The 26,911-nt window shown below is 41.3% G+C and overlaps 1 protein-coding gene across 2 annotated transcripts in view; it reads right to left on the bottom strand.

Annotated features, from left to right (window-relative positions):
* The window catches only part of Dclk1 (doublecortin like kinase 1), a 281,860-nt gene that overhangs the window by 243,267 nt on the left and 11,682 nt on the right, over window positions 1–26,911 (bottom strand). For both annotated transcript variants that reach the window (XM_028763452.1, XM_028763453.1), the window contains exon 3: window positions 23,505–23,851. In XM_028763452.1, coding sequence (XP_028619285.1) covers window positions 23,505–23,851 — 347 coding nt within the window. The remainder of the gene's footprint in view (window positions 1–23,504; window positions 23,852–26,911) is intronic.

The following is a 26,911-nucleotide window of genomic DNA, read 5'->3' as shown; positions in this document are numbered from 1 at the left end:
ATGACATTTATGGAGTGCAGTCAAAGTGGCTCCTTTCATTTGAGACAGAGGCCAGGCATGGTGGAACATGGGCCTAATCTCAACAGTACGAAAGCTGAAGCAGGAAGATTCCGGGTTTAAGATTAACTTGGATTGTGTTCTAAGACTGTCTTGAAAAATGACAAGTGTCCAGGGAGGAAGAGAGAGAATGGAGAAGGAGGGAGAGAGAGAGTCAGGGAAAAAGGAGAAGTCCTGCCTTGGATTAGACAAATCCTTGAGCAAGATGAGCACAAGGTTCCAAAGTCCTATTCTGTCTTTCACTCCCTCCCTGTTCCCTCAGGCCCAAGGGAATATAGGAGATGCAGATGGTTGTCCTCAGAAAAAGGCAGCAGCTGCCTCAGAAACCCACTCTCGATGCGTCAAAGCTATGGTTACAAGGAATGGGCTCTCTTTACAAAAAGCTCTTTCTTCAAATATCTTTTATGCATAAGGATCTGAGATTTCAGTTGAATTTTCCAGCTAACCATTTGGTGTTAGTGGATCCATCCATTACAAACTGTTCAGGAGGAAAGCAGTCAGGCGGTATGAAGAATCTAGTTCTTATTACACTATAAGAAAGCATTCTGTTGAAGAAGGAAAACATCGAGCCATTAACAGAACATGGCAGAGTCCTCTCACCGCCTCTGGGCTTCATTTCTGATGAGAGGCGTTGATTCCCACATCAGGATCATAAAGGGCTAGAAAGTCCTCTGCTTCAGTTGACTAACAATTCTGTGTCATAGCTGCCCCTTCATCGGGGGTCCTATAATAACAGTTACAATTTTAGTTTAAGGTTTTGCCAGGTCCCTTGTCAGCTCAGCTTTAGTTCTCAGTCTGAAAGACCAAGACTAAGTGCTATCTAAAATATCGGTGCTGAGGAGGAAAAAGGCAGACTGCTGATGCCTCTGTCCTCATTAGCTGCTGACTGATGCCCATGGAGCAAACAGACTGACGGTCACTAGCCCAGAAGAATAATTTTAAATTGTGGTAATAAAAGATTTGTTGACTGAATTGTCTACTGATGTCCACACAATCATCAAAACATGGAGACCTGATACATTTGGACCAATGTTCTCCAAGAACCAGTGTGTCAAGGTTTGGGTCCCAGGGTAGCACTCCGGGTGAGCCATGGAACATTTAGGAGCAGGGCTAGTGAAAACTCCTTACCTTACTGGACACTCCTCTAAAGGGTTTCGTGAGAGCCCAGGTCTTCGTAGCCTCCCTGTTGCAAACTGGTTGGTGATATCAGTGTTTGTTCTGCTGTAATCCTGCCTCACGTGTTATACATATTGGAAACCCCATAACAGCAGGCCACTTGATCGTGCAGAAGATAGTCCAGAATTGTGAGCCAAAAATAAACACTTTTCTCCTCAGGTACTGCCTTGGGTACTTGATGGCAGTAACAGAAAGCTGGCTAATGCAATGTTCTAAGCCTTAAGAGGACGATTCAGTATGATCAAACACGGAAGCAGTGGTAAGAAGAACACATTCTTCATTGGTATTTCTGTAGTCTATAATGATAAGGAGCAAATGGCCATGGAATGTCTGTAGCAATGATCTTCCCTTTGAGATTGTTTTTAGATAGATTTTTCAATAGAACAACAGCTTAGAGGGGAGTTGTGATGTACCATCCGCTGCCTGGGAGAACCCCATCTCTCCCTACCTGCAGTCCTGGAAGACAGTTCTCCGCCACACTGTGCTTATTCTACTAAGCACAGAATTAAATAAAATGCGTCAACAGGTTCATCTCCCCATGGATTTCTCTGTGATCTTTCATTATTTTTGTAACACAGTTAAAATGGGCCGGAAAATAATAGAAATGGATAAAATTGAGATTGCTCTTTCTCAGACAACTGTTTTCATCAAAGGAAAAATAAACTAAATTATTTGTTTTCTGGCGAAATACGATTAGGGCAAACAGACACTTGGGATTAGACTATCAGAAAGGAAAAGTCAGATAGTTCCTGAGGCACTCAAGAACCGATGCAGAAATGTCAGAAACCATTTTAGAGAGTGGGCCTGACAGAAGGAAAGGGCAAGGAGGGCCAGATCTAAGAATCACCAGGCAGACAGTAGCCAGAGACACTTTCTGCCTGTTTCTCATCTGCAGACCATTAGTGATGCTGAGCTGGAGAACTGGACCATAGGGACAGCCAGTGTGTGTTTTATTTTTCAAATGTTGACTGCACATCACTGGACACCCAGGGCTTAAACCCTGCAGCAATTTCCAAAATATTTATGCATAGTATGTTGTAAAGGCATGGAGAGAGAGAGAGAAAGAGAGGGGGGGGAGAGAAAGAGAGAGAGAGAGAGAGAGAGAGAGAAAGAAGAGAGAGAGGGAGGGAGGGAGGGAGGGAGGGAGAGAGAGAGAGAGAGAGAGAGAGAGAGAGAGAGAGAGAGAGAACACAAAATTGAAGTTTGATTTTAAAAGCCTCCTGCAAGAATCCCTATGCTGACTGTACAGACACAGGAAGAACAGGAGTCTAAGGGTGGGGGCTGAAAGCCCAGATCTGGAAATAGTTCATCTATTTTGAGATTTGTCCTGAAGAGCTGTACTTTACAAGCTGTTAATTACACCTGTGGGAGCTGCAGCCATGTTACCTGCTATACATGCCCCCACTAACCCTCTACAGAAGGAGGCCCATAAAGGATTAGTACAGAATATTAAAAAAGGAGGAGGGAAAAACACGTGGCTAAAAGCTAACATGAGAAGAATAAGGTAATACAAATTTGTCCTCACTAACACTGGTGACAGGCATCCAATTTAGTTTTTAAGTATTCCCAGGATAGACTTACATTCTCTCATCAAAAATAACAACATTAATATTCTATTTCAAAAAAATTCTTGAAGTCATTTAAATCAGGTTGAGACTTTGAAAAGGAACTGCACGCACATAAATATTTAAAGATTATAATCTAAAGTCTTTAACTGAGAATAATCTCCAATTACTACTTTACTGACATCCATAACTTATCAGAAAGTGATGTTTTCTGCATATTTGTAACCACCTTTAAACTTAGTTACATGTATTCATGTGTTTATGCACACAGGGGAGGGGGGAGAGTATGCCATGCAGCGAAAATCAGAGGGAAATTTGCTGGAACTGGTTCTCTCCTACCTTTCGGGTCCCAGGGACCAAACTCAGGTCAGTAGGATTGGCAGCAAGTGCTGTTACCTGCTGAGTCATCTCACCAGCTCTAAATACCCACCTCTAAAAAGCATCATGCAATTAAAGCCTCAAATAGTATGTGTAAATTACTTTAACAAACTAACACTTACCAAGCCAAAATAAAAGCAAAATATCAGCTAACACATCATCAGTCAGTAACTCCGCTGAAATCCAAGTACTTGTGTCCCCAGACCTTTATTCTTTGCTTCAAAAGAATTTATTTATGGAACAATTAAACCTCTAGAACACTCTACAAAAATGTTAAATAATTTTTATCTTTTAAAAAGAATCATTTATTTTATCTTTGAACTTCAAGTATACACATGTTCATGATGTGTGTGCAGTTCCCATAGAGGCCAGTAGATGGTGTCAGGTTCCCTGGAACTGGAGATCCATGTGACCATGAGCTATGTAATGCTCCACTAAGTTAGAGAAATCAAGACGGAAATGGCCAAGTCTCTCTTGAATCTACTAACTGTTACACAGTGATACTTGGCTCCATTTCCAAGCAATAACTATGCTTGCAGTGTGTAAAAGATCCTAAACGTCATTTCTGGAATGTATCCACACACTACATGTACTTCACCATCTTAAAGATGTATTTGCTTGAAACAACATGATGAGGAGGCCTGGACTGCATCCATTGGGAAACTTGAAGCCAGGAACATGGTCCTTCTAAATGAGAAACCATACAAGAAAAATGGAAGTATTTTTCACTTATGAGAGAGAGGGGGGGAGAGGGGGAGGGGGAGGGGGAGAGGGAGGGGAGAGGAAGAGGGAGGGGGAGGGAGGAGAGGAGATAAAAGGATGTGGAGATGCTGAGACATAAACTGATGGTCCCTCTCTAACCTTCCTGCCAATCAAAGCATAGATCTTTGGTTTTGAACAAGAGTGTGGGGCAGACTTTGACAATGCTAGCTGACCAAGCACTAGGACCTGAGTTTGAGTCTCATCTTCACATAAGAATAAATAAATACTTTTATTAATGCTCAATGTTGTGGTAGTTCAGACCTGTAACCCCAGATTGGGAGTGAAGGGGGAGACAGGAGGATTCCTCTGGGCTCACTGGCTAGCCAGCAGCAGAATCATCAAGACAAGGGTCCCAGTGAAATCTGTCTCGAGAACCAAGGAAGCTGGCTCCTGAGGAACAACCACAAAAGTTGACTTCTACCCTCCATACACATATATGCCAGCACACACATGAATACACTCATGTCTGCACACATACACTCATATATAAATTGCTAAAAGTTTAAAAAGAATCTGAGATACTAAAAGGCAGTGAACTGTTTGATGGATCAGAATCCTTTCTATATGAATAGGATCTTTGACAAAGTCTAGAATTTTCTGTTGAAAACTCATGAACGTACAGAGGTGGCTAATTTTTTCTTCCCAGTTTTATTTCTAGGCTCAGCATCCAAATGCAAAGAAATTAAAGAAAGTCTAAAACAGTATTTCTGTCACATGGTATCAAGTGTATATAAATTCTCTCTAAGGGATAAGAGAATCAGACTTGGACATTGATAAGTATAGAATGGGAAACATTAAATGATACCTCTCCATGGAAAGGTAACTTTCCAAGGACATGGTCAGAGTGGTCATGTCCATGTCCGTTACAATTCCCAATTTAAGGAGCTACTAATAGATAAAACAAGATCTCAGCTAAATACACCGGGTGGCGGTAGTGGGTGACTTCCCCCAGGACTGACATTTCCATTGACCATCATGGAGCAGACTGCTGTGGGGACCTACAGAACAACTCAGCCTGTAGTTGTCTGAGGTAGTGTAGTGATGAGAACCTTGTTGTTGACTCTCCCTAGAAGGAGAGGTGGAGAGTCATCAGACCCTCGGTGGGGATTCCAACGATCAATCCCCCTTGTTCTCCATGCTGTCTTGTGGAGGTGCTAATGCATATAGGAGGCAGTCTCTGTACTATAGGTCCTCTGAGGTCTTCGCACATGGTTCAGTGGGACTCTTAGTGGCTTAGCTGTTTTTCCACTCACTCACATCCAATAAAAATTCATGAAGTTGGTCTTGAGTGGAATGGTTTCTTTGTCCTGTCTTTGGTGTGCTATCTTGGGTGATCAGACATTTTTTCATTCCCCCTAAGAAAAAGTAACTTGAGTAGCAGGAGAGTTGTGAGTGTATGGTCTGCCTGGCTTACATAAGGAGACACTGTCTCAAGAAATAACTGAGAGTGCATGGGATAATGGCTCAGTGGGTCAAGTGCTTGCTAACACAGGCATGAGGACCTGAGTTTTTGAGTTTAGATCCCCAGCACCCATGTGAAAGCTGGCTACGGTGGTGCTTGCCTATAATCCCAAGGCTGGTGAGACTGTAGACAAAGCTGGATTCCAGGGGCTTACTGGACAACTGGGTAACATAGCAAGCCTACAGTGAGTGTCCTTGTCTCAGAAAACAGGGTAGAGTGAGATACAGGAAGATACTCCCAAACTCTTTAGGCCTCTACCACACATGTATGCATAGGAAAGCATACCTCCATCTGCCCCCTGACCCAGACAGACAGACAGACAGACACACACACACACACACACACACACACACACAGGCAAACTCAGAGAGGGGGAAATTTTGTTGTATTTCAATTATTGGAAGGAACCAGCTGCTTTTTTTTTTAATTTTAGCATTGTTTCCCGTTGTCAGTTGTAGAAAAGTGATAATAAATTCATATAATAAATAAGATAAATAAATCAAATAAAAACTACACAATCTGGCCACCCAAAATGAAAGTTATTAGCCATGAGCAAGTTCTGCTGGCTTTGAAAACAGTCTTCCATACTCAATTTCTTCACACGTACATAACCTGCCCATCACCAGTATCCTGTGCTCAGCAGTGAAGAAGTGAAAGAGAATGTGAAAATGCCAGGGAAGCAATCCATCTCCATATTCTCTGCCACCTGAAAGACCTCACCGGGGAGATACAATCATTGGTTAAAGCTAACCTTGGGCAAGAAAGGGGAATGAAATCTGCAAACTTCTTTGAAATTCAAAAGCATCTTGACGCTAAATTTTAAAGGGATTTTCTGGTGGTTCAACAAATACAATCACCCAGGTGCAGCTGTGCCAGGACAGTCATACTAGAATTATCTGTGAAGTTCCATTCCTTGAGAGGAATCCCCAGTGTGTGTGTGGGGGGGGGATATCTTGAATAGGGGGCAACATGAATAAATGACAAGAGTTGAAAAGAGATTCTGAAATTGGAATTCATTCAGAAAGTCAGTAAAGCACAAAACACTCTTATTTCAACCACAAAAAAGCAGAAAGAGATGGGGTTTGAAATATGTCCATGTCCTGCAGGTGATATCTCAGACAATAACAAAGTCTCAGTAACAGGAGGCAGGGAAGGTAGAGTGAATAATGAACCTGCGGGCAACCGTCACTAGCAGGTCAGAGGACAGCAATCAGGATGCTACTCCATCACCAATACCAAGTGCTTCCGTTCTTAGATACCCAAGTTTGTATTTAGCTCAGCCATACCACGGGTGCAAAGATAGTAAGCTGCCCACAGTGAGAATCTGCCTGCATGTCCTTCCAGGCGACACAATGTATAAACCATCCAGAGTGCTTGGGCAGTGCCACCCAAGCTTTTCTATACCAGAGGCCACAGTGAAGAGTACAGGAAACAGCTGAAGCAAATGTGTACTTACATGACAATAAATAAAAAGTGCGGTCACAAGCGGGAAAAATGAGGCCGTCCTTGTCAACCTAACACAAACAGGAAGCACAGGAAGAGGAAACCTTAACTGAAGAAGTGCCTCTATGAGACTGGCATGTGGGCATGTCTATGAGGCATTTTTTATACATTGCTAATTTACATAGGAAGGCCCAACCCACTGTGAGTGGGACCAATCCCTAGGCCGGTGGGCCTGGGCTGTATAAGAAAGGTAGCTGAACAAGCCGTGGAGAGCGAGCCAGTAAGCAGCTTTCTTCCATGAAGCTTGTGTGAGATGTAAGGTTCAGTTTCTGTCTCTGGGTTCCTATGTAAATTCCCGCCTGAATTCCCTCCGTAATAGACCTAGATGTGTAAGCCAAATCAAGCCTTTCGTCCTGCCCAGGTTGCTTTGCGTTTATCACAGCAACACAAGGAAAACTAGAGCAGAAGCCAACATGTAAGAGCAGAGGGGAGTAAAGAGCAGACTGATGGCTTCTAGGCTGGAGGCGGGGCTGGGGACAGAACACGGGCATGAGGGCACTCTCTGACGGCTAGTCTTTTAATTCTGCAGTATATTAATAGTTACATGAAACTAGGGCAGAAAGACAGAAGGAATTCAGGGGATGGGGAAGGGAAAGGGCCTCTGCACTCCAGAGTTTGGCTGAAGTTTCTCACCAGAATCAAAAATTCCACACAACTACCAGAGCTTTCTATGGAGATTAGGTAGCCGCCTACACAATGACAATGTCTCCTTTATGGGGACATGTTTCAATAAGTGAAGAATGTGTAAGATGTAAGCATATGTGACCTGGAGGTAGCGCCCATCCCTCTCCTGACTGTACACCTGCATTTTCCAGGAATCTCACAGAAACCCATTTACAGACAGATGTGTCCTCATCCCTTGGCCGACCTTGAGAACTTCACTGGCATTATTAGAGTAAAATCCTGCCCAAAGCACCTCAGGGACCTCACTATAATCTCATTTGCAGAAACAGGGGATGAGAATAAAATGGGGAAGGGGGTTTTAGAAGTCCTTTCAACAATATAATTCCCAAACTCCAAAATCTCATTTGCAGATTCTGTTAAGTCCTTTAAATGTGACACCCAGAGAAGCCCAGTCCCACACAAGGGCATGCCTCATCCCCCCTGAGCCTCTCTACATTTTACACACACAAAAACTCCTCTTTACGCACTTTTACTGTGTATTGTACTTGCTTCCCTGAAATTCTTTTCTGCAGCAAAGTCAAGAGTTCCTTCCAGAGAACTCCTGGGAGTTCTGCAGGTGGGAACATGGATCTGGGTCTTTGCCTTGCTCTCACTGCTGCTGAGAATGTGACTAAAAATTCATTAAGGTCATTGTCTAAGACAACTACAAGCCATAAATTTTATGGCATATAAATTATACCTTAATAAAATTGTAAACAGCCTTTACGTTTTTTAAAGTTGGCATGTTTTTAATTTAACAATATTCCAGTTCCAAAAAAAAAAGATTGTTTTTGGAGAAAATTCACATTACAAATGTTCATTTGCAAAAAGAATCTAATTTCCCATCATTGGAAAAAGAAGAGTTTTGCAATAATCTAAACAGAAAATATCTCTGTTTTTATTCCAAATGGATTGATTTCCTATAACAACTTTAAAAGTCATACCAAATACTTAGAAGGAAAAAATTTAAAGGCATTTCAATTATTTTGTCAAGTGGCACATTCATGTTCACACACGTAAATAATAAAAGGGTTTGGATTAGATGATTAAATATTAAAAGAGCACCAGAATTTGGAATTTTAAGAGGAAAAAACTTATCTTGATACCCTCTTGGGATGGTATCATAGTGGCTTCACAATGAAATATGAGCAAGCCTAGCGTAGGAAGATACACATAAATTTTATGTATTAAAACTTTTGGAAAACACCACAAGGCATCACATATGACACAGTCAAGGTTGGGTCTGTCTCCCCCCTGGATAGGAATCACAAGGGCCTGTTGCCTCTACCCTGTCTCAGCATCTCTGAAGTGTCTACCACAGAGTGTGGTTCACATGTTAACTGTGGATGCTTGGCATAGAGAAGCATGCAGATAATAGGTACAGGTCTGTTCTCATCCAGTTTAATATGCTGAAGTTTGTGCTGATTGGAAGCAAAATGCCCTCCCCCTTTAGGCTAAGAATTTAAACACTTTGTTCTCTATGAGGTGGTGCTGTTTATGAGGATTCTGGAGTCTTTAGGAGGTGGAGTCTTGCTGGAGGAAGCAGTCAGTCAGGGACCTTTAAGGGTTCCCCACATCCTAGCCCTTCATCCCGTTCACCTTCTTTGCTTCCTATGTGCTATGACATGACCTTCCTCAGCTTTCTGCTCCTGCTGCCTGCTGCCATGCTTCCCTAGCCATTACAGCCTCTAACTCTCTGGACCTTCAAGACAAAATAAATATTCGTCTCTATGTTGCTTTTGGCCATGGTATTTTATCACAGCCACAGAATGGTAACTAATACACCCGCCTCCCTGGGCCTTTGCTTTCTGGGGAGGCCAGTACAACACACATGCTGATGCCAGCTGGGCATAACAAAATCTCTTTCAGCTGTTGATTCATTCCACACTGAGTTACTGTCATCCCCTGGCACATAGATGCTGCTAAGTCTGGATTTCCTTCAGCAGATAGTAAAAGAGGACAGAGCAAAGGATGCTCACACAGAATTCACACAGCGGGATCACTTCCATAGCCCAAGTGACAGAAGTCCAAGAAAAGGATTAAACAATTTAAATGCATAATCTGACCACAAGTAGGCTTGCTTTTTCAAAAACAGCCTCATTTTAAGACCTTAAAAATAAAGTGTGTTTACCTAAGGTAAAACCAAATACTACTTATCTGACGAATAGTGAAAATTACTTCTAATGATATGAGCTATACTCAGATCAGTGCCAAATTCAGTCATCCTCAGAGAAGCTTCCTCCTGCAGCAAATGAGAGCAAATGCAGAGATACACAGGCAAGCATCATGCAGAAAGACCTTGGAACACTCAGCCTTAAATGAGATGTCTTCATCAGTCCCTACCCTCAGAGCTCTGGGAACCCTGTGGAAGAGGAGGCAAATAGTGTGTAAGAAACAGAAGGGATAGGACATAGGAGAAGGAGGCCCTCTCACTCAACTGAGCAAAGATCATATGAGCTCAGAGACTGAAGAAGCAAGCACAGGTCTGCACCAGGTCCCTTGTGTATATACTATGGCTTCCAATCTGGTGTTTTTATGGGACTCCTAAGTGTGTGAACTGAACAAGTGTCTCTGACTTGGGGTGTCTCTTTTCCTTCTCTTGGTTTGCCTTGTCCGACTTTGATGTGACTTTTTTTTTTATCTTATTTTGTCATGTTTGGTTGTTACCTCTTAGAAGCCTTTTCATTTCTGTGAGAGACAGAGGGGAGTGGATCTGAAGGGTAGAGGAGATGGGGGAGAACTGGAAGGAGCAGAGGGAGGAAAATAGTCAAGATATATGTATGAGAAAAGGAGATTTTTAGTAAAATGAGAAATTTTTTAAAAATAAAGGCTAATGTTTCAAAGAAAATAGAAAAAACAAAAGAAAGTGTCTTTAATGTTGTGTCAGTGAGCTTCCAGTTCTTCTAGTCCAGTGGTTCTCAACCTTCCTAACACTGAGAAACTTTAATACAGTTCCTCACATTGTAGTGACCCCCAACCATGAATTTTTTAAGTTTTTACTTCATAACTAGTCTTTTGCAACTGTTATAAACTGTAGCATAAAGTCTTTGGGGATAGAGGCTTGTCAAAGGAGTCACAACCACAGGTAAGATCCTCTGTTTTATACCTTCTCTTCTCCTGTACTCAAAATGTGTGTGTGCTTGTGACAATATCAGAAACCCAGAGGTTTTGTTTTTGATGATCTTGAAGTTTTAAGTGGATTGATGTCATTGCTCTGACTGCCAGCATGCCTTCATGGGAAAGCAGAGGCTAATGACATTGAATTTGGACAGTTACAAACTGTTCTCAAGTCATTTAAAATTGGCCACAGGCTTTATGGGCAGGGATTAATTTTAATGAAAGCCATTTAATGGTACTTATGTACACAAAGCTAAAGATTTTGTATTATTTAGGTTCTGAATGCATTAACAAAACCACTCTTGAACTTACTGAAAATTTGAAGATAATCTGCCTAAAGGTGTCTTCAGACTATCCATATACTACAAGGACATTTCCAAGTAAAACTAACTCTACCAATCCTCTGCTACCCACAAGAATATGCAAATGTGATAATGACATTGAAAAGCAACTGTTCAACTGTTCTCAGCATCTGTGATGTGCTCAACACAGACAACATGGTATTTTCTGACCTAAGAAAGTTGCAAGAACAGGCGTAGTCTCTTCAAGAAAACACAGGTAAGAAGAGTAAGATGTCATCTTCTTGACAGAATCCACATAAAACGGTTGATACAGTTTGGCTAAACCACAGAGTTGTCTGTAGCAGTCAGCTCACAGAGCCAGCTTGAGAAGAGGTCTGTTTAATGGTCACTGTCAACATTCTGCATGATGAAATATTTGAGGTTTGATTTCTTCCAACTAGAAGAGGTCAAAGAGATGATTTTTTGTCTCCGTTTCTTGACCATCTCATCGAGGTCACCACATGTAATGATAATTTAATAAAAGGGTGTTTATTTTAAAATACAAAGTGATTAGGGATATCAATTTGACATGAAATACAAATTAAACGGAAGGAATTTTTATTATAGAAAAAACCTGTGATTTGCCAAGAAACAACATGACCATTTCCCATGCAGTTCTTTCATAGGACACTGAGTCTGGAAATGGGGTGAGAATTATGGAGACAATTCCATTTGTCCCAGGGCAAAGCATCAAGCATCCAGGAGAAATGAAGCAATGACCTGACCTGGATTTCCATACAGAGGCCTGACTTGATGCTCAAAATCATTATTTTTTACTTTCCTACCCAAAAGTGGCCATGTTGAGTGGGTCACTGGGCTTTTAAATGTGTTTGGTTGGTGTGGAGTCAATGTCACTCCACAGATGCCCCAAGTAGGGATACCTTCTTTGCCTATTAGCCTCCTCAGCTACACTGGGAGAAAACCACTTGAGGCCATTACTTTCCACAGGCTTACCTCATCCACTATTCTCAGCAGGCAAGTCTATGAGATATAAAATCCTTGCCACTAAATATCTAGGCACCTTGGCTGAAAATTACCCTCAAGGTTATTTACTCTCCCATTTCTTATTTAAAATTAAATATTAAAAATGCCCTTGTGCTTTGGGCATCTTCCATGTTGAGAGTTTCCTCACTTGTAAGACTGTACTTGGCAACAGTCGATGATCTAAATTCAGCTCGTGGGAGTTTTATTGACTTTTACTCATGCCCACTGAAGATGCCCAGAAGATGAATGGGGACGATTCTCATCTGTGTATGGTATGAAGAAGGACAGACCGCACCCAGCAGCACATGTATGGATGGACTCATTGGTCATGACAAGCATCAGTCTCTTCTTCAAAGCTGGCATTTGCACAGTGTGCTCATCATTCCCTGCATCCCCTAATCTCCATTAAATCTTCTTATCAGACAGCATCCATCTCCTATCAAGGCTAGATTTCATCGGGAATACATTTCATATGAAGGCCTGGATACTTTCCTACTGGCAGTTATCTCTTGACATGTGATTTGAAGTCTGGCATTGAGGGACTTTGGATGAAATTGCTGCTGTCTACTGACACTTGTCTTAGAGGACTTTTAAGAATATGAAACAGTCATGGTTTTAGTATATAGAGTTGTTTACAATTTGCTTCTGTTTTATAAGTAGCTTTTAAAAACTCTATACCACTTTAGTGAGAAATCTCAAAAAATAAAACATCTATGGCATTCAGTTGATTTTAGCCTGAGTGGACCAGTACCATCTACTATGTACAAGACCCTGAGTTCTATACCTAGACCCAACAAAAAAAGGACCAAAATAACGAAAATCAACTGGATTATACAAAGCAGAGTTTTTATTAGAGAAAAAAAGCCAAGAAAATGGACCAAAACATGGCTGAGAGCCATCTTGTCCATCAGGCTATGGGTAATTTTAATTTATCTTAATATTTTCTCATTTACATGGAAATTCTTTGCATTGACTACATATTAATCTGTGATGGAACACACCAATTAAAAATTAAATCTTCCATCTGTTCTTTTGTTTCTAGGGCAAGCTGTTTGCAACATAGTTCAGATTTAAAATTGGGTTTTTAAAAGTTCCATTTAATTTCTGAAACTGTTGTTTTTTGCTTAATTTGGTTGCAGAAATTTAAGTTAATCAGAGAAATCTGTCCCAGCATATTGCTAACACCATCAACTCCCTCAGTTCTGGAGGTTTGAAGCTTCATAATTGGGGCAGATTCTTCCTTGAGACTCTTATTGGCTCCTCATCAGTTTTTAAATCCGTCAGGCAGCCGTGCATTTCGTCACCGTGTAACCAAGGCAGTGTCTAGAAGATTGAGGACAGGCTGTCTGACTAAGGTGGTGAGATCTTTCTATTGCTCCCTCACAGGACAAAGTTGCACCCAGTGCTCCCAAACTGGGAGATGGATTTTGTTTTATAAATTATCTTAAGAGTGTTTCACAAGTAGGCATTCAAGGTAGAAAGCAATGACCAAGATGGGCATCTCAAAGTCTAGCTAAACTGCTGGGAAATATTAAATCTGCTTAGCTCTGGAGCCTGAGGTGACCAGTGACCTATACGACATTTGACCCTCCACGGCTATAGGTGCGCATTTTGCTGGACAATGGAAGCAATGTGCTAATTTATGAGCATGGCCAGGGACAAACTAGAGAGTTGTACAGTGTGCTTTAATGAAAATGGCCCCAATAGACTCATAGGGAGTGGTATCATTAGGAAGTATGACTTTGTGGGAGTAGGTGTGCATCTTGTTGGAGAAAATCTATTACTGGGTGTGGGGCTTTGAAGTTTCAGAAACTCAAGTCAGGTCCAGTATACCCTTCTCTTCCTGCTGCTTGCCAATCCAGATGTAGAACTCTCAGCTCCTTCTCCAGCACCATGTCTTCCTGCATGCTTATCACCATGATGAAAATGAGCTTAAACCTTTGAACTGTAAGCCAGCCCCAATTAAATGTTTTCCTTTATAAGAGTTTCCATGGTCATGGTGTCTCTTCATAAGAATAGAAACCCAAACTAAAACATCCAGTTGCTGAGATATCAAATTAGTAACTGAACAAAGCTCTTACAAAGTCAGGCCTTGGAGATTTGGAGATGCAGAGACAAGCAAGATAACTTTTTGCCCACATGCCATAAAATTTAAAGAAGAACAGACATGCATTAGGCCAATATAATGAGGACTTATAGGTTATATGCAATAGCAGTTGAATGGGTTTCAAGAGATTAGAGTTCTCCAAAGAAACAAGGAAATCATCTATACATGAGATAACCTTTAGGCTGAATCTTCAGAAATGTGGGAGGTTTTGCTTTGTGGAACCAAAAAGTGCTGCTAATTCAGAGAAATATGTCAAATCATCATGGTAATAATATTCAATGTAAATATGAGTAATGATTGGCTCATATGAGAAGATATTCAACAAATGATACTGACAATATTAATATAGCCTTATGGTTAAATAGATGACCAACATGTAGATATCCTTAAGGAATATTCTGTGCAATTAAAGAAGCAAGCAAAGAAAATAACTTTCAGGTTGAATTTACAATTGAATGACAATAAGTGTGTTGATAAAACACCGATAGTCTATTTTAGTAGTTCAGTTAAAAAGGAAACAAAACAAAATGACCAATTCTATGCTCCTGTATAACATAACCAGTGTGATTAGTAGTTACCAGCAACTAGTTACTGTTAGGAAATCCTGGAAACAAATGTAAAACATAAATATAAGCATTTACCACAACTTCAATAATATGAGGTACATGTCATAATAACAACTTTAAAGGTGAAACAAATCCAGAGAGCTTGATTTGCCAACTCTGGTGAGTGTTAGAGTCAGGACTTGCTCTTAGAGGTTTCATTCCAAATATCATGGTCTAGGTATTATTACAGGAATTTTTTCTATGAGTGTGGTGGTTTATATAATGCTTGACCCAGGGAGTAGCACTACTAGGAGGTGTGACCTCGTTAGAGGAAGTATGTCACTGTGGGGGTGGGCTTTGAGACCCTTCTCCTAGCTATGTGGGAGCCAGTCTTCAGAACAAGATGTTGAGCTCTCATCTCCTCCAGCGCCATGCCTGCCTGGAAACTGCTGTGCTTCCTGCCTTGATGATAATGGACTGAATCTCAGAACCTCTAAGCCAGTCCCGATTAAATGCTGTCCTTTATAAGAGTTGCCTTGGTCATGGTGTCTGTTCACAGCAGTAAAACCCTAAGACAATGAGGAAAGACACATTTACAACAGAGAGAGAAGAGGGGGGGGGAGGGAAGGAGAAGGGGAAGGGGAAAGGCGAGAGGAAGTGTGAGAGAGGGTGGATTGGTCATCGTTAAGGGCTACTGCTGAATAGAGGGCTCCAATCATATACTTCGAACATGATTTTTCTCAAACCAAAAATGACTAAACAATTTAACTCTTAGTATATCACTGTAACAATTGTCAGTAATTAGAACCTTTATTTTTTGTCAAATTGATAAAAAATCTATTCATACCTGAGAAAAAGGAATCTCAAATAAGGATTGCCTCCATCAAATAGGTCTGTGGGTATGTCTGTGAGGCATTTTCTTAATTATTTGATGTAGGAGGACTCAGCCCACTGTGGGTGGCACCATTCTTAGGCATATGGGGCTAGGCTACACAAGAAAGCTATCTGAGCAAGGGACAGAAAGCAAGACTGTGAGTATAGCCCCTTTGTGGACTCTGCTTTCAGTTCCTAGCTTGAGTTTTTTTTTTGGTGATGGGCAGTAGCCTGTAACCCAAACAAGTCTTTTCCTTCCAAGTTGCTTTTGGTCAGTGTTTTATCACAGCAACAGAGAAACAAACTAGAACAGGAACCAATCATAATGTTAAATATGTCACATTCATTACTTCCTTTAACACTACGACAATAAAATCGGCATTATTATTCTTATGACACAGGGATAAAACAGTACTCTCAGACAGTTAATAGCTCCCACTGGGAGAATATTTTTCACTGTCTCTTGGGTAGAGGACAGGCTTTTGACCCAAATCTATCAGTCTACAAAACCAGTGTTATCTCTTTTGTGTCCTGTAACTGTTCCTACCTATATTTAAATTATAATACATCAAAATTCCTCATCCTAACCAAATTCAATATACAGGATTTGAATTTCTAAATAAGTAAGCTGGTTATGGTAGTTTGAATAAGAATGGGCCCCATATGCTCATATATTTGAATGCTTTTTCCCAGTTGGTGGGCTGTTTAGGAAGAATTCAGAGATGTGGCGTTGTTGTAGCACTGGTGATGGGCTTTGAGCTTTCAAAAGTCCACACCAGTGTCAGTCTGTCTGTGTCTATCTACCTATATGTCTGTGTGTCCATCCATCCATTCATCCACCTACCTATCTATTCATCTATCTATCTATCTATCTATCTATCTATCTACCAATCTATTCATCAATCCATCCATCTATCTGTCTTTCTACCTATCTATCAATCTATCTATCTATTGCTCTAGCTCGAGCTCGAGCTCTGCTTGCTGCCTGTAGATAAGGGCGTAAGCTCTCAACTATTGCCTGTGCTCCATGCCTGCCTGCTGCCATGCTTCCCATTGCTTCTTGCCATGATGATCATGGACTGTAAGCTAGTGTCTCATTAAAGTATCCCTTTTAAAGCTTGCCTTGGGCATAGTGTCTCTTCATAGCAACAGCACAGTGACTAAAGCACCAGTATATTAGTCATCTTCTCGATATGCTAACAAATATCCAAGATAATCAATTTAGAAAGAGAAAAGGTTTATTTTGGTTTATGGTTTTAGAAATTCCAATCCATGGTCTACTGGGCACATGGCTTTGGGGCAGAGAGCATGTGGTATGGTAAAACCACTTCATAGCTGCAGGGTGAGGGACAGGGGAAGGGACTGAAGGGATGTCTCAGTGGTGAAGGGTATGCACTTATCTTGTGTGAAACCAAGTTTCATTTACAACATCTTTGTCAGGAAGTTTATATCTGTGTTTACTCCAGCTCTAGGGGATCTGACATGTCTGACCTCCATGATTAACTATATTTGTGTGTTCTTACCTGCACACAGGTGCACAGATTTACATACAACAAAAAAATCAAGCAGACATTTTCAAAGGCAAACATGAACACACACACACACAGAGAGAGAGAGAGAGGGGGGGGGGGGGGGGAGAGGGAGAGGGAGAGGGAGAGGGAGAGAGAGAGAGAGAGAGAGAGAGAGAGAGAGAGAGAGAGCAGGGAAAGAAGGAGCTTGGTTCCTACTGCTCCTTCTGATGCTATTTCCCAATGATATTGCACTAGTTCCCACCTCTTAGAGCCTCCAGCTTGAGAAGTGAGCCTCTAACACTGAGGGACATCCAAGATTTGAACCAGGCAGGGAATCTAGATTAATTTCTCATGCTTAAGGAGAAACTACTAGCTAGCCTTTCAGACCAAAATGAAGCCCATCCACAGCTGACTTTAGAGTTTGAGCTTTTCCACCATCTCAATGGGGTCCTAAGTTCCTAACCAGGGATGAGGCCATGTGCTCCCAGCCTTTGTGAAGCAGAAGTCACCACTAGGAGGCAACCCCAGACAGTCTATCAGAGCTCCCTCTACAATCTACTGAGGTGCCTTTGGAAAATGGGTTTTTAGAACTGCTTTGGAACGTTCAGAGCTTGTAGTCCCTATCCTAGAAAACTGACTTTTGTTAAAACTACCACTTCTAGAGCACACACTACTGCAGGCACCCATAGATGATTACAGCAAGCAGAAGAGGATGTAGCTCTTCCCAAATTAGAGGAGTTAAAATCTACAAAAGGACACTTGTAGTGCCTAAGTCTTGATTAGCCACCAAACACACATCATCAAAAATAGCACATCCTATTCTGAACACTTTAATTCTCCAAGTGAAATGTCATAATTATTTTTAATCTCACTTTTCTTTGAAACTGGCTAAAATATTTCCATCAACTCCCAGATCCAGTGAGTTGGGAAGATAGTTGAACATGTGCTCTAAGCTTTTGTTGAAAATTTAAATCTGGCATTTGAGGATGGGAACTAAATTACCAGTCAAACTATTTTTTTTTACACTAATTGGAAACAAAGTTAAAAAAAGGTACTAAGTTCATTTTCCCAATATAGATAATAAATCATAATAGTAAAAAAATTACATAGATCAGAATGAAGAGTTTAAACATGCAATGGGAATAAAAGCTATCACAGAAAAGCTTTATTTTCTTCAAAAGAGAGAGAAAGTCAGTATTACCAACAGATATGGGGGAATCTCCCCTTCAGGTCCTATGAATTCTAATTTCTTACATTTTATCTAGAAACTTTCATTTAGCCAAATGACTTTGAAGATTTTTCACATAGGATAAACAATAAATTGTTTACTTGTGCCAGCATGCTAGTGCTGGCGGATTTTACAATATGTGCTGCTTATATGAAATGTCTATCAAATAAAAATGTAGCACCCCTGATTTTACCCCGTCTGTTCTCTGAGCATGCTGCAACACCATGTATGCTATATCTTCCAGATGCAGCTGCGCCGATGTTTTCCGCTTACAGACTATTTGGTTACCATTGCTGTGTTTCAGAGAGGGTGGGGGTCATTTGGAAGTAACTTGCCTATGATCTTCACTGTACAAATGATCTTCCTGGGCACTGCTGTTCTTTATATTTCTAAGGAAGCGTCAATAACCATGAATTTAGAAGAATTGCCAGCTGGAGGTAGCCAGACTGACATTTCCGTAAAAAGATTCAAGAGACACGCTATGCTTATATTAAATCTTGTATCTCTGTAGCTTAATCATGTTAAAACAGTAATGTTTCAGACAACCTCCAGGGGTGGCAGCTTGGCAGGGTAAAAGAATAGCCAACACAAAGACACGCCAGAGGAAGTGACTCTCAGATTCTGGGAACCTCTGTGAGATGTGCAGAGACAGGGTACAACTTCGATTTGCACATGTCCCCTTTGCTTTTTGAGAGGCCCTCCAGCAAGAGTGAGAAAAATAAAGCACCATTGAAAATAGGGCTTGGCAAATATTTGTGTGTATTTGGCAGCCACAGCAGCTGGTAGCTTGATGCCTTGATGGGCAGAGTGGTCCTGAAAGCTGGCTGGGGGCTGTGGGCACAGAGATGTTTTAGCTAGGCAGTTCTTGTGTTCATGAGCCACTGTGGTCATCTTAACCAGCTGCAGCTTCCTATAGACACTTTACGCAGCGAAACATTTCCAGTATGTTGATTTCCTTAGTTCAGTCTAAAAATATCTCAGAAATAAGTGCTGGAGGATGAATGAACTCCGACGCTATGGCTTTAAAGCAACCCTGGAAGGCAGCAATTTTAGGAGGCCACTATGTGGGCACTATGCCTTCCAGTGCCCCGTTCCTCTGGGTAGCGGTGAACAGTGGGCACGGCCTTTACTGTGACTGCTAACCCCACAGCATCAACTGTTTCCCACCATAACACATCTGTGTGCTGCCAGAAGGTGATAGCAGAACCATTTCAGCTTGGACGTCATCCTCATTCCTCACTACACAGCTGCCAAAAGCACCCAGGCATTCATTTTATAAGCTGTTCCGACCCTTCGGTGCAAAAATATTACCTTTTAGTATTCATTGCAAATTGGATTTTCCATCCAGTTTATGGATTTGATGCAGGCCTTCGTTAAGCAAATAAAAATAAATAAATGAGTGGCAGAAGTCACTTAGTTGGTTAGAGGACGGTGCTAATAAGTCTAGGGACAAATCATCCTAAGACTGATTCCTGGTGGCAGCACATAGGTGCCCATGCCATCAGGTACTGAGTGTGCTGGATAATTTTATATCAACTGGATACAATCTAGAGTCATTTTGAGGGAAATGCCATTGAGAATGTTCTTCCACCAGACTGTCCTGTGAGCAAGCCTGCAGTACATTTTCTTAATTAATAATTGATGTGAGAGGGCCCAGCCCACAGTGTGTGGTGCCACCCCTGGACAGGTGTTCCTGGAGCAGCGGTATGAGAAAGCAAGGTGAGCGATCCATGAGGACCAGGCCAGTAAGCAGCACTCCTTCACGGCTTCTGCTTCAATCCCCTTCTCCAGCTTCCTTCCTTGAGTTTCTGCCCTGAATTCCCTCAGCAGTGGAGTCTGACAATTGAGTCATATGTAAAAAGTAAATCCTTTCCTCCCAAGTTGCCTTTAGTCATGGTCATCACAGCTATAGAAACCTAAGACACAGAGTTAAGACGCCATTATCACACACTGAGTGTCACTATATAGGAAGGCTTGAGAGAAACCAGCTGCTTCTCAGAGGCGTACCCAACCTCAGTCTCTGCCAGAACTGACCAAACATTCTACCTGAACGAACTATTTATTGGGCAGATTTCCCTTTAGAAGGGAAATGATTCAAAAACTCCTAGGGTCCATGAAGAAGGATTTTTTTTTCCTTCTGGGAATTCAAGTAAGTATTCTTCATGCTCTTTGACTCTGTCATCTAATTCTTCTGCACAGAAAACTGTGCTTCACAAAAAATATAGTCAATTCCAGTAGTCAGTATAGTTGCTGTGGGTATGATCTATCATCTATCTTGATTAAATGTCTACCTATCTGTCTGTCCTGCATCCATCCATCCCTATCCTGAAAACATTCAAATGAGATTTCTTGGGGAAAATGCTTCCATTATAGTTTAGATCTTGAACATCCCCCACAGGCCTGTTTCTTAATGGCTTCATGAAACCTAGGCTGGTTTCATGCACAGGTGGTTGAACCATTAAGAAGTAGATCTTCATTGGAAGTCTTTAGGTTATTGGAGATATACCCTAGAAGAGGATTTCGGGCCCCTCGTGACCCTTTTCATATCACTTCCTGGATTTGAGATGAATGTCTTTGCTCACCTGCCCGAGTTCTTACCACAGAGTCCTCCTGTCTTGCTACTGGCCCAGAGGAATGGACAACCTGGTCATTAACACCTGTAAATCTGTGGGCCAAAATACTTTTCTCTTTATACTTTATATCAGAATTCTCCCTGGGATGATGGAAAGCTGTCTGCCACTATTCCATTTAAAAATTTTCTCAATAGTTTTGCAGGTATCCCATGCTCTGACCTGATCTGCCCTAATATAATGATAACCAGCAGAAGCCCTCAAATGACACCAGCTCAAATTCCAACTCCACTATTGCTGTCTATAAGCATGTTTTTAATGTGTTTAACAAATACATCTTTGTACACTTCTCTACTTAGTAAGAACAAGAGTCTAACTGTTGCAGGGATTAAGCATGCTCGTACACGCCGTATGCTTAGAATAATGCTCAGTAAACCTGTTATACTTACTATGCTCCAGCAATTCTATCACATACACTGTCAGGGCTGAAACCATAAGTGATCTACAACACAAGAGTAACAATAGCCATGTCTTATTGGTGATTAGGATGAAGCTCAGTCATGTGCGTGTTTTCAGAATTCATCTGCTTCAAACCCAAGACTTGAATCCCAGTCTTTGAGTATTAAACATTGGATTGCTTCCAATTGTACTGAATTATTCACATTGATTGCTTACATTGGTCCATAGGAAGCACAGCCGCTGTGAAATGTGGACATTAGGGAAATTCAGAAAAGAGGAAATAGTTGAGAATATTCTATCGACTCAGAAGAAAGTAAATGGTTAGTTGCTACAAGGATTGGTTGAAGCAGTGGTCCCTGACTTGGGTGATTTAGTATTTTGAATATCCCAAATTCTAAATGAGAAAAAACAGAAGACAGGGTGGAGGGAAGGGGGAATGGAGAAGAGGGGAGGAACACTCATAAATAATTTGAAATTCTTTTGAATTAATTAAATTAACATACTAAGTAAGAGGCTTTGTTACAGCTTTCTTAGCTAGCCTCATTCCTCACTTTGTTCTCTTTCATGCCTGTCCCCTGCTGCCTACCTGTGTCCCTTGTGCCAGCCATTGCTGGTCCCTTTCCTCTACCCACATAGTTCCCCCATTCCATTTAGTATAAATGGGTTTTTTTGTCTTAGAATTTTACCTTTTTCTGAAAACAGGTAAATGCTCATCTTGGAAAAAAAATCAGCTCAGAAAAATCCAGAACTGCAGGATGTTTGTACAACTTGCAATGGGCTGAAATGTCTAAATGTGCTGTTTATCTCTTTGCTGCCACCGTAACTCACAATCCCGTGGTGGACTTGCTGGCTGCTGATACACAGATGACATTCAGGGTTCTTAGATCTGTAAGATGGAGACTATGACCCCACAAATCCTTACCTACATGCAAGCCTTATGAGACAAGCAGAAGACGGTCAATACTCACAGACAGCTGGCACACCCCTTTGTTCCTAATGAATGTTAATAAGTTAGGACATTTAAATGGATCCCTGGGGCAGTGAGACTTCATGACTGACATGTTTTATAGTATCAGCATCTATTCTCATTCATATGTAAGTTTAGTTGTGTTAGCATTTAGGAGCTTTCATGAGAGTTCTACTTGATACAACAAATCTCATTATGAATCTAGCTTAGATTTTAAGATGAGCTAAATCATGCGAATCCTTCAAATTGCCTTCAAATGATAAAAAGCTCTTCAAAAGAGCCACATTAAAAACGACATTTCAGGGAGGGTTTCTGGAGAAGTGAGATGGTTTACAGGGAAGAAGCCTCTGGAAAGTTGACCACGCTTCAGTGGGTGATCCCACACTCTTAAATACATAAGCAGCACAAATTGAATTCAGTGAGTTTCTAAACAAAATAAATAAAGCACAGGAAGTTGGAAGGGGATGAGGAAGTGGAGGTGGAACTGGGAGACGTTAAAGGAAGTAGTAGAAGATAAATATGATCAAAACATATTGCATGAAACTGTTAAATACTAATAAAATATATTGCAAAAACATACATTTCAAGCAAAGGCAATAATGTTGAAAATGATTCTTGTAAACTAAAAGGACAATTAGTCCCCAAGTGAGTAGCAAGCACATCATGCATATAGGCAGTGTGGGGTCTTCCTACAGTTCCCCATCTGTGTCCTGACAAATCTTACAGTAGCCCAGCTGGAAGAATGCCATTCCTTAGGTAGAGTTTTTTTAAAAAATCTCTACAATTCAATTTAAGCTGACTAATGAACATTCCTCAGACATAGAATCATAAATTGTGACTTAGCTCAACAAATGATTTCTATTTTCCCCCATCAGCCTCAGTTTCTGTCAGCCTCTTAGTCAGCTTCAAGGCTCTTACAGGCCTTAAAGGACATAGGTCAAATTTGAAAATAGAAGACAGAACAGCACTATTATGCTAAGCAAATAACTACTGAAGTAATAAAAATAATGATTTACACTTCATCCCCCCTCTCTGCCTTTTCTCTTTATTATGATGGTTAATCCTGTCTGGTACCAACATTCAACTAGCCTCAGATCAACAAGTGTTTGTTGATGACTAGATGACCCAGTCCCTTCTACAACCAACAAAACGTGCTTAAGGTCCACACTGTGTGCTTCCACTCCCAATTTCCTGGCTCTTGCCCATAGAATCAGAATCTTCACGCTCTGCTCTTACCTGCTTCCCATCCAGGGTGTACAGGCGCTTCACCACACCCGAGTCCAGCTTGATAGCATCGGTAATGTCAGTGAGAACCTGCTCAAAGGAATGAGCTGTCTTCTTGTTCAGCAGGATTCTGACAGCCTTCCGTGGCTTCACCCCACTTCGGATGATGGTGACCAGCTTGGGTCGAATGAAATCCTTATTCTCCCGAACCTCTGAAGGCCCTCCCTTGGCCGTAGCCAGAGAAGACACTGCCCGGGAGGCTGAGGTGGTCTTGACATTCACTGACCAGTTGGGGTTCACATTCTTGGTGTACTCCAGCTTCTTAAAGGGCTCAATGGAGCCGCAGACATAGCTTTCACCTGAGAAAGAGAGAGAACTTCAAATTTACACCCACGAGAACCCGTTTCCTTCCCCCACATTCAGTCTTTCATTTCTCATTTTCTAAGTAAAGTCAAGAATTGCTCATGACCTTCAAATCAATGGATGAATGATTGAGAATGAACCAAAAACAAAACCCACTATTTCTCACATCTAATATCTTTTATTTTATACAGACTGGCATCTTGGGAGGGAAAAAAAGCAAAAACAAAAAACATTTCTCTCCCTTAGGCTGCTGATAGAAACACAGACAGATACGAATCAGCTTCTGAAAGAAGAAGAACTAGAATTCAAAATTGAGATTATCTTTGGATATTTAAGGGCATTTAAATCTTCAGCAAACTTCAAATTTAGAAGCACGTTCATTAGAAGCACTGAGATAATTTGAAAACTAAAAATGAGTCAGTACACAGCTCTACACACATACATAAAAGCACATACTTATGCACACATACATACAAATGCATATGCAGACACATATATGATGCTGTGACAGGGTTATTTTTCAAGGTTTCTTGAAAGATCATGAACTTATTAGTGGGAATAGCTATGTGGAAATTCATGCTGAAGACCGCTATGTAAGCTTGGGACCTTGGGCCAGTCCCTTAGATTTCAGGGTAATGGTTTACTCAATGAAACTTCACTGAGTTTCTGTGGAAGTCAAATTAGAAAATCTGGAACTGCAGCTTGGTGAGAGAGTATGTTCCTAGCATGTACACAGCACATAGGCCTGAGTTTGTTCTAGTACCTCCCCAATAGACAGTGGAGATGAAAGTATCACAAATGTACAGTTGTTCTACAAGTGGCCAGAGGCAGCTTTACTCATCAGTAAGCTTGAAAAGACAATTTAAAACAGTAAGTCAGCCATACAGCAGACAAGCCATCTGATTCGTGCTATCTCACCTGCAGTCCTCACCATAGCCCATGAGCCCAATGCTAGCATGCCTCTCTCTGAAGGGCATGCTGAGGCATAATGACCTAGGGTAGCTTGCTCAAGATCACATGACTAATAAGGATAAAACCAAGATTCAAACAATGATTGGTCTGACTCTAGAGTGTGTGCTCTTACCCATGATTCCATGTGTCTACATGTGCCCTGAGGTAGACACCTGTTTGAGTCTGAGATCGAAGAGAAGCTACTCTTGTTAGATTTTCGTTTGTTTGTTTGTCACCCTAACACAAACTAGAATTGTTTGCGAAGAAGGACCTTGGTTGAGAAAATGTCTCCATCAGGTTGGCCTATAAGCAAGTCTGTAGAGGGATTTTCTGATTGATGATTGCTTTGTGAGGGTGCAGCCCACTGTGGGTGGTGTCACCTCTGGGCAGGTGTTCCTGGGTTATAGTGGAAAGAGAACTGAACAAGCCACAGGAACAAGCTAGTAAGCAGGATTCCTCCACGGCCTCTACTTCAGTTCCTGCCTTCAGGTTCCTTCCCTGAGTTCTTGCCCTGACTTCCCTACATGATGGACTACAAGATGTAAGCTGAAATAAATCCTTCCCTCCCCAGTTTGCTTTTTTATCATGGTGTTTATAACAGAAAAGCAATCCGGGACAGAAAAAAAATAGGAATTGCAGTTAAGTTGGAGTAAGATGAGGCAGCTTTGCTTTTATTCCCCATTGTTCAAATTTTTCTCCAATGTTTACTATAGAAATATGTATTTCTCTTTCAGTCCCAAGTACAGGTGAAATTATTACTCCACAGTATGGAAGTCTTGGAACTTTTTGTGAGGCAAAAGAAAGGAGAAAAAAATGAAAAAATGCCCCAAACATAACTAACAAGGTTTGGTGTCATCTTGGCTTCAAAAGATAAGAGGGCAAGCAGACACAGATGATATTAAATTAAATGCATCTTTTTCCATTCGAGCTTCTATGTCAGAGTGCCATGGGCCAGGTGGTTTATAAATGCCAAGCATTTTTTCTTGGGGTTTTAGAAAGTGAGCAGTCCCAGACTTAAACTCTGCTAAACTTGGGAGGCCCCTTCCTTGCAGATGGCACCATCCTGCTGTGTCTTCATGGGAGAGATTGGGTAAGATACTTCTCCTAGGCCTCTTTCACCCAGCACCTGCTCCTACTTGTGAGTCCATCCTCATGATCCAGTCACCAAACTTTCTGTCTTTTAACACAATCCTGTCAGTGGTTAAGTTTCAACGTAGGACTTTTGAGAATTCACAAATATTAGTAAGCTAGCAGGTGGTGACACCGCTCAGTAAAATCATTAATAGAAGAAGAGAAACAAATTCTAGACAGTGGCAGAGAGGATTTCACACTTGCCCTTGTAAGTTTGAAGAGACTTAGTGTCCATTTCAGCTGAGTATACCCAGGCAGTTAAGAGTGCAAAGGAGAGGACTGAAATAAAGAGACAGGTCATTATTTAATAGTGGCCTTAAAATAATGGGAGCTAGTAAGAAAATGATCCAGAGACAGGAAAATGAAGGGAGGGCAGCATATCTAAAGTGTGGCAGGCAAAATAGCAATTCATACATATGACATCACAGCAGTAATTACTACAGATCTATTGATAAATACCCAGATGCATAGCAGAAGCTCCAGGAGAGACATTACGTCTACAAGGACTCAAGATCCTTCTACAAGACTCACTCATGGCCAAAAAGAAAACAGTAACTTTGAAATTCACCTTAATTCTGTAGGGTAAAGGACACTGTCAATAGGACAAAACGTCAACCAGCAGATTGGGAAAAGATCTTTACCAACCCTATATCAGATAGAGGGCTAATATCCAGTATATACAAAGAACTCAAGAAGTTAGATTCCAGAGAATCAAATAACCCTATTAAAAATGGGGTACAGAGCTAAACAAAGAATTCTCAACTGAGAGATACCAAATGGCCGAGTGAAGGAAAGGGGACCAATGATGGAAGGAAACCAATGATGGAAGGGGATGTCTCAGGGGGTCCATGTCGAGGCATCTCTTCCCCCCTGAGGGACCAGCCACACGCAGAGCATGGGGAGGGAAGCCAGGAGGGTAAAAGAGGCAGAGAAGAGAAGAGGAGAGGAGGGGAGGGGGGGGGGGGGGAGGGGGC

Source organism: Grammomys surdaster, unplaced genomic scaffold, assembly GCF_004785775.1.
Source record: "Grammomys surdaster isolate TR1022 unplaced genomic scaffold, NIH_TR_1.0 139, whole genome shotgun sequence".
In the NCBI taxonomy this organism is placed as follows: domain Eukaryota; kingdom Metazoa; phylum Chordata; class Mammalia; order Rodentia; family Muridae; genus Grammomys; species Grammomys surdaster.
The sequence above is the reverse complement of the archived record's forward strand: the minus strand, read 5'-3'. Positions and strand labels throughout refer to the sequence as shown.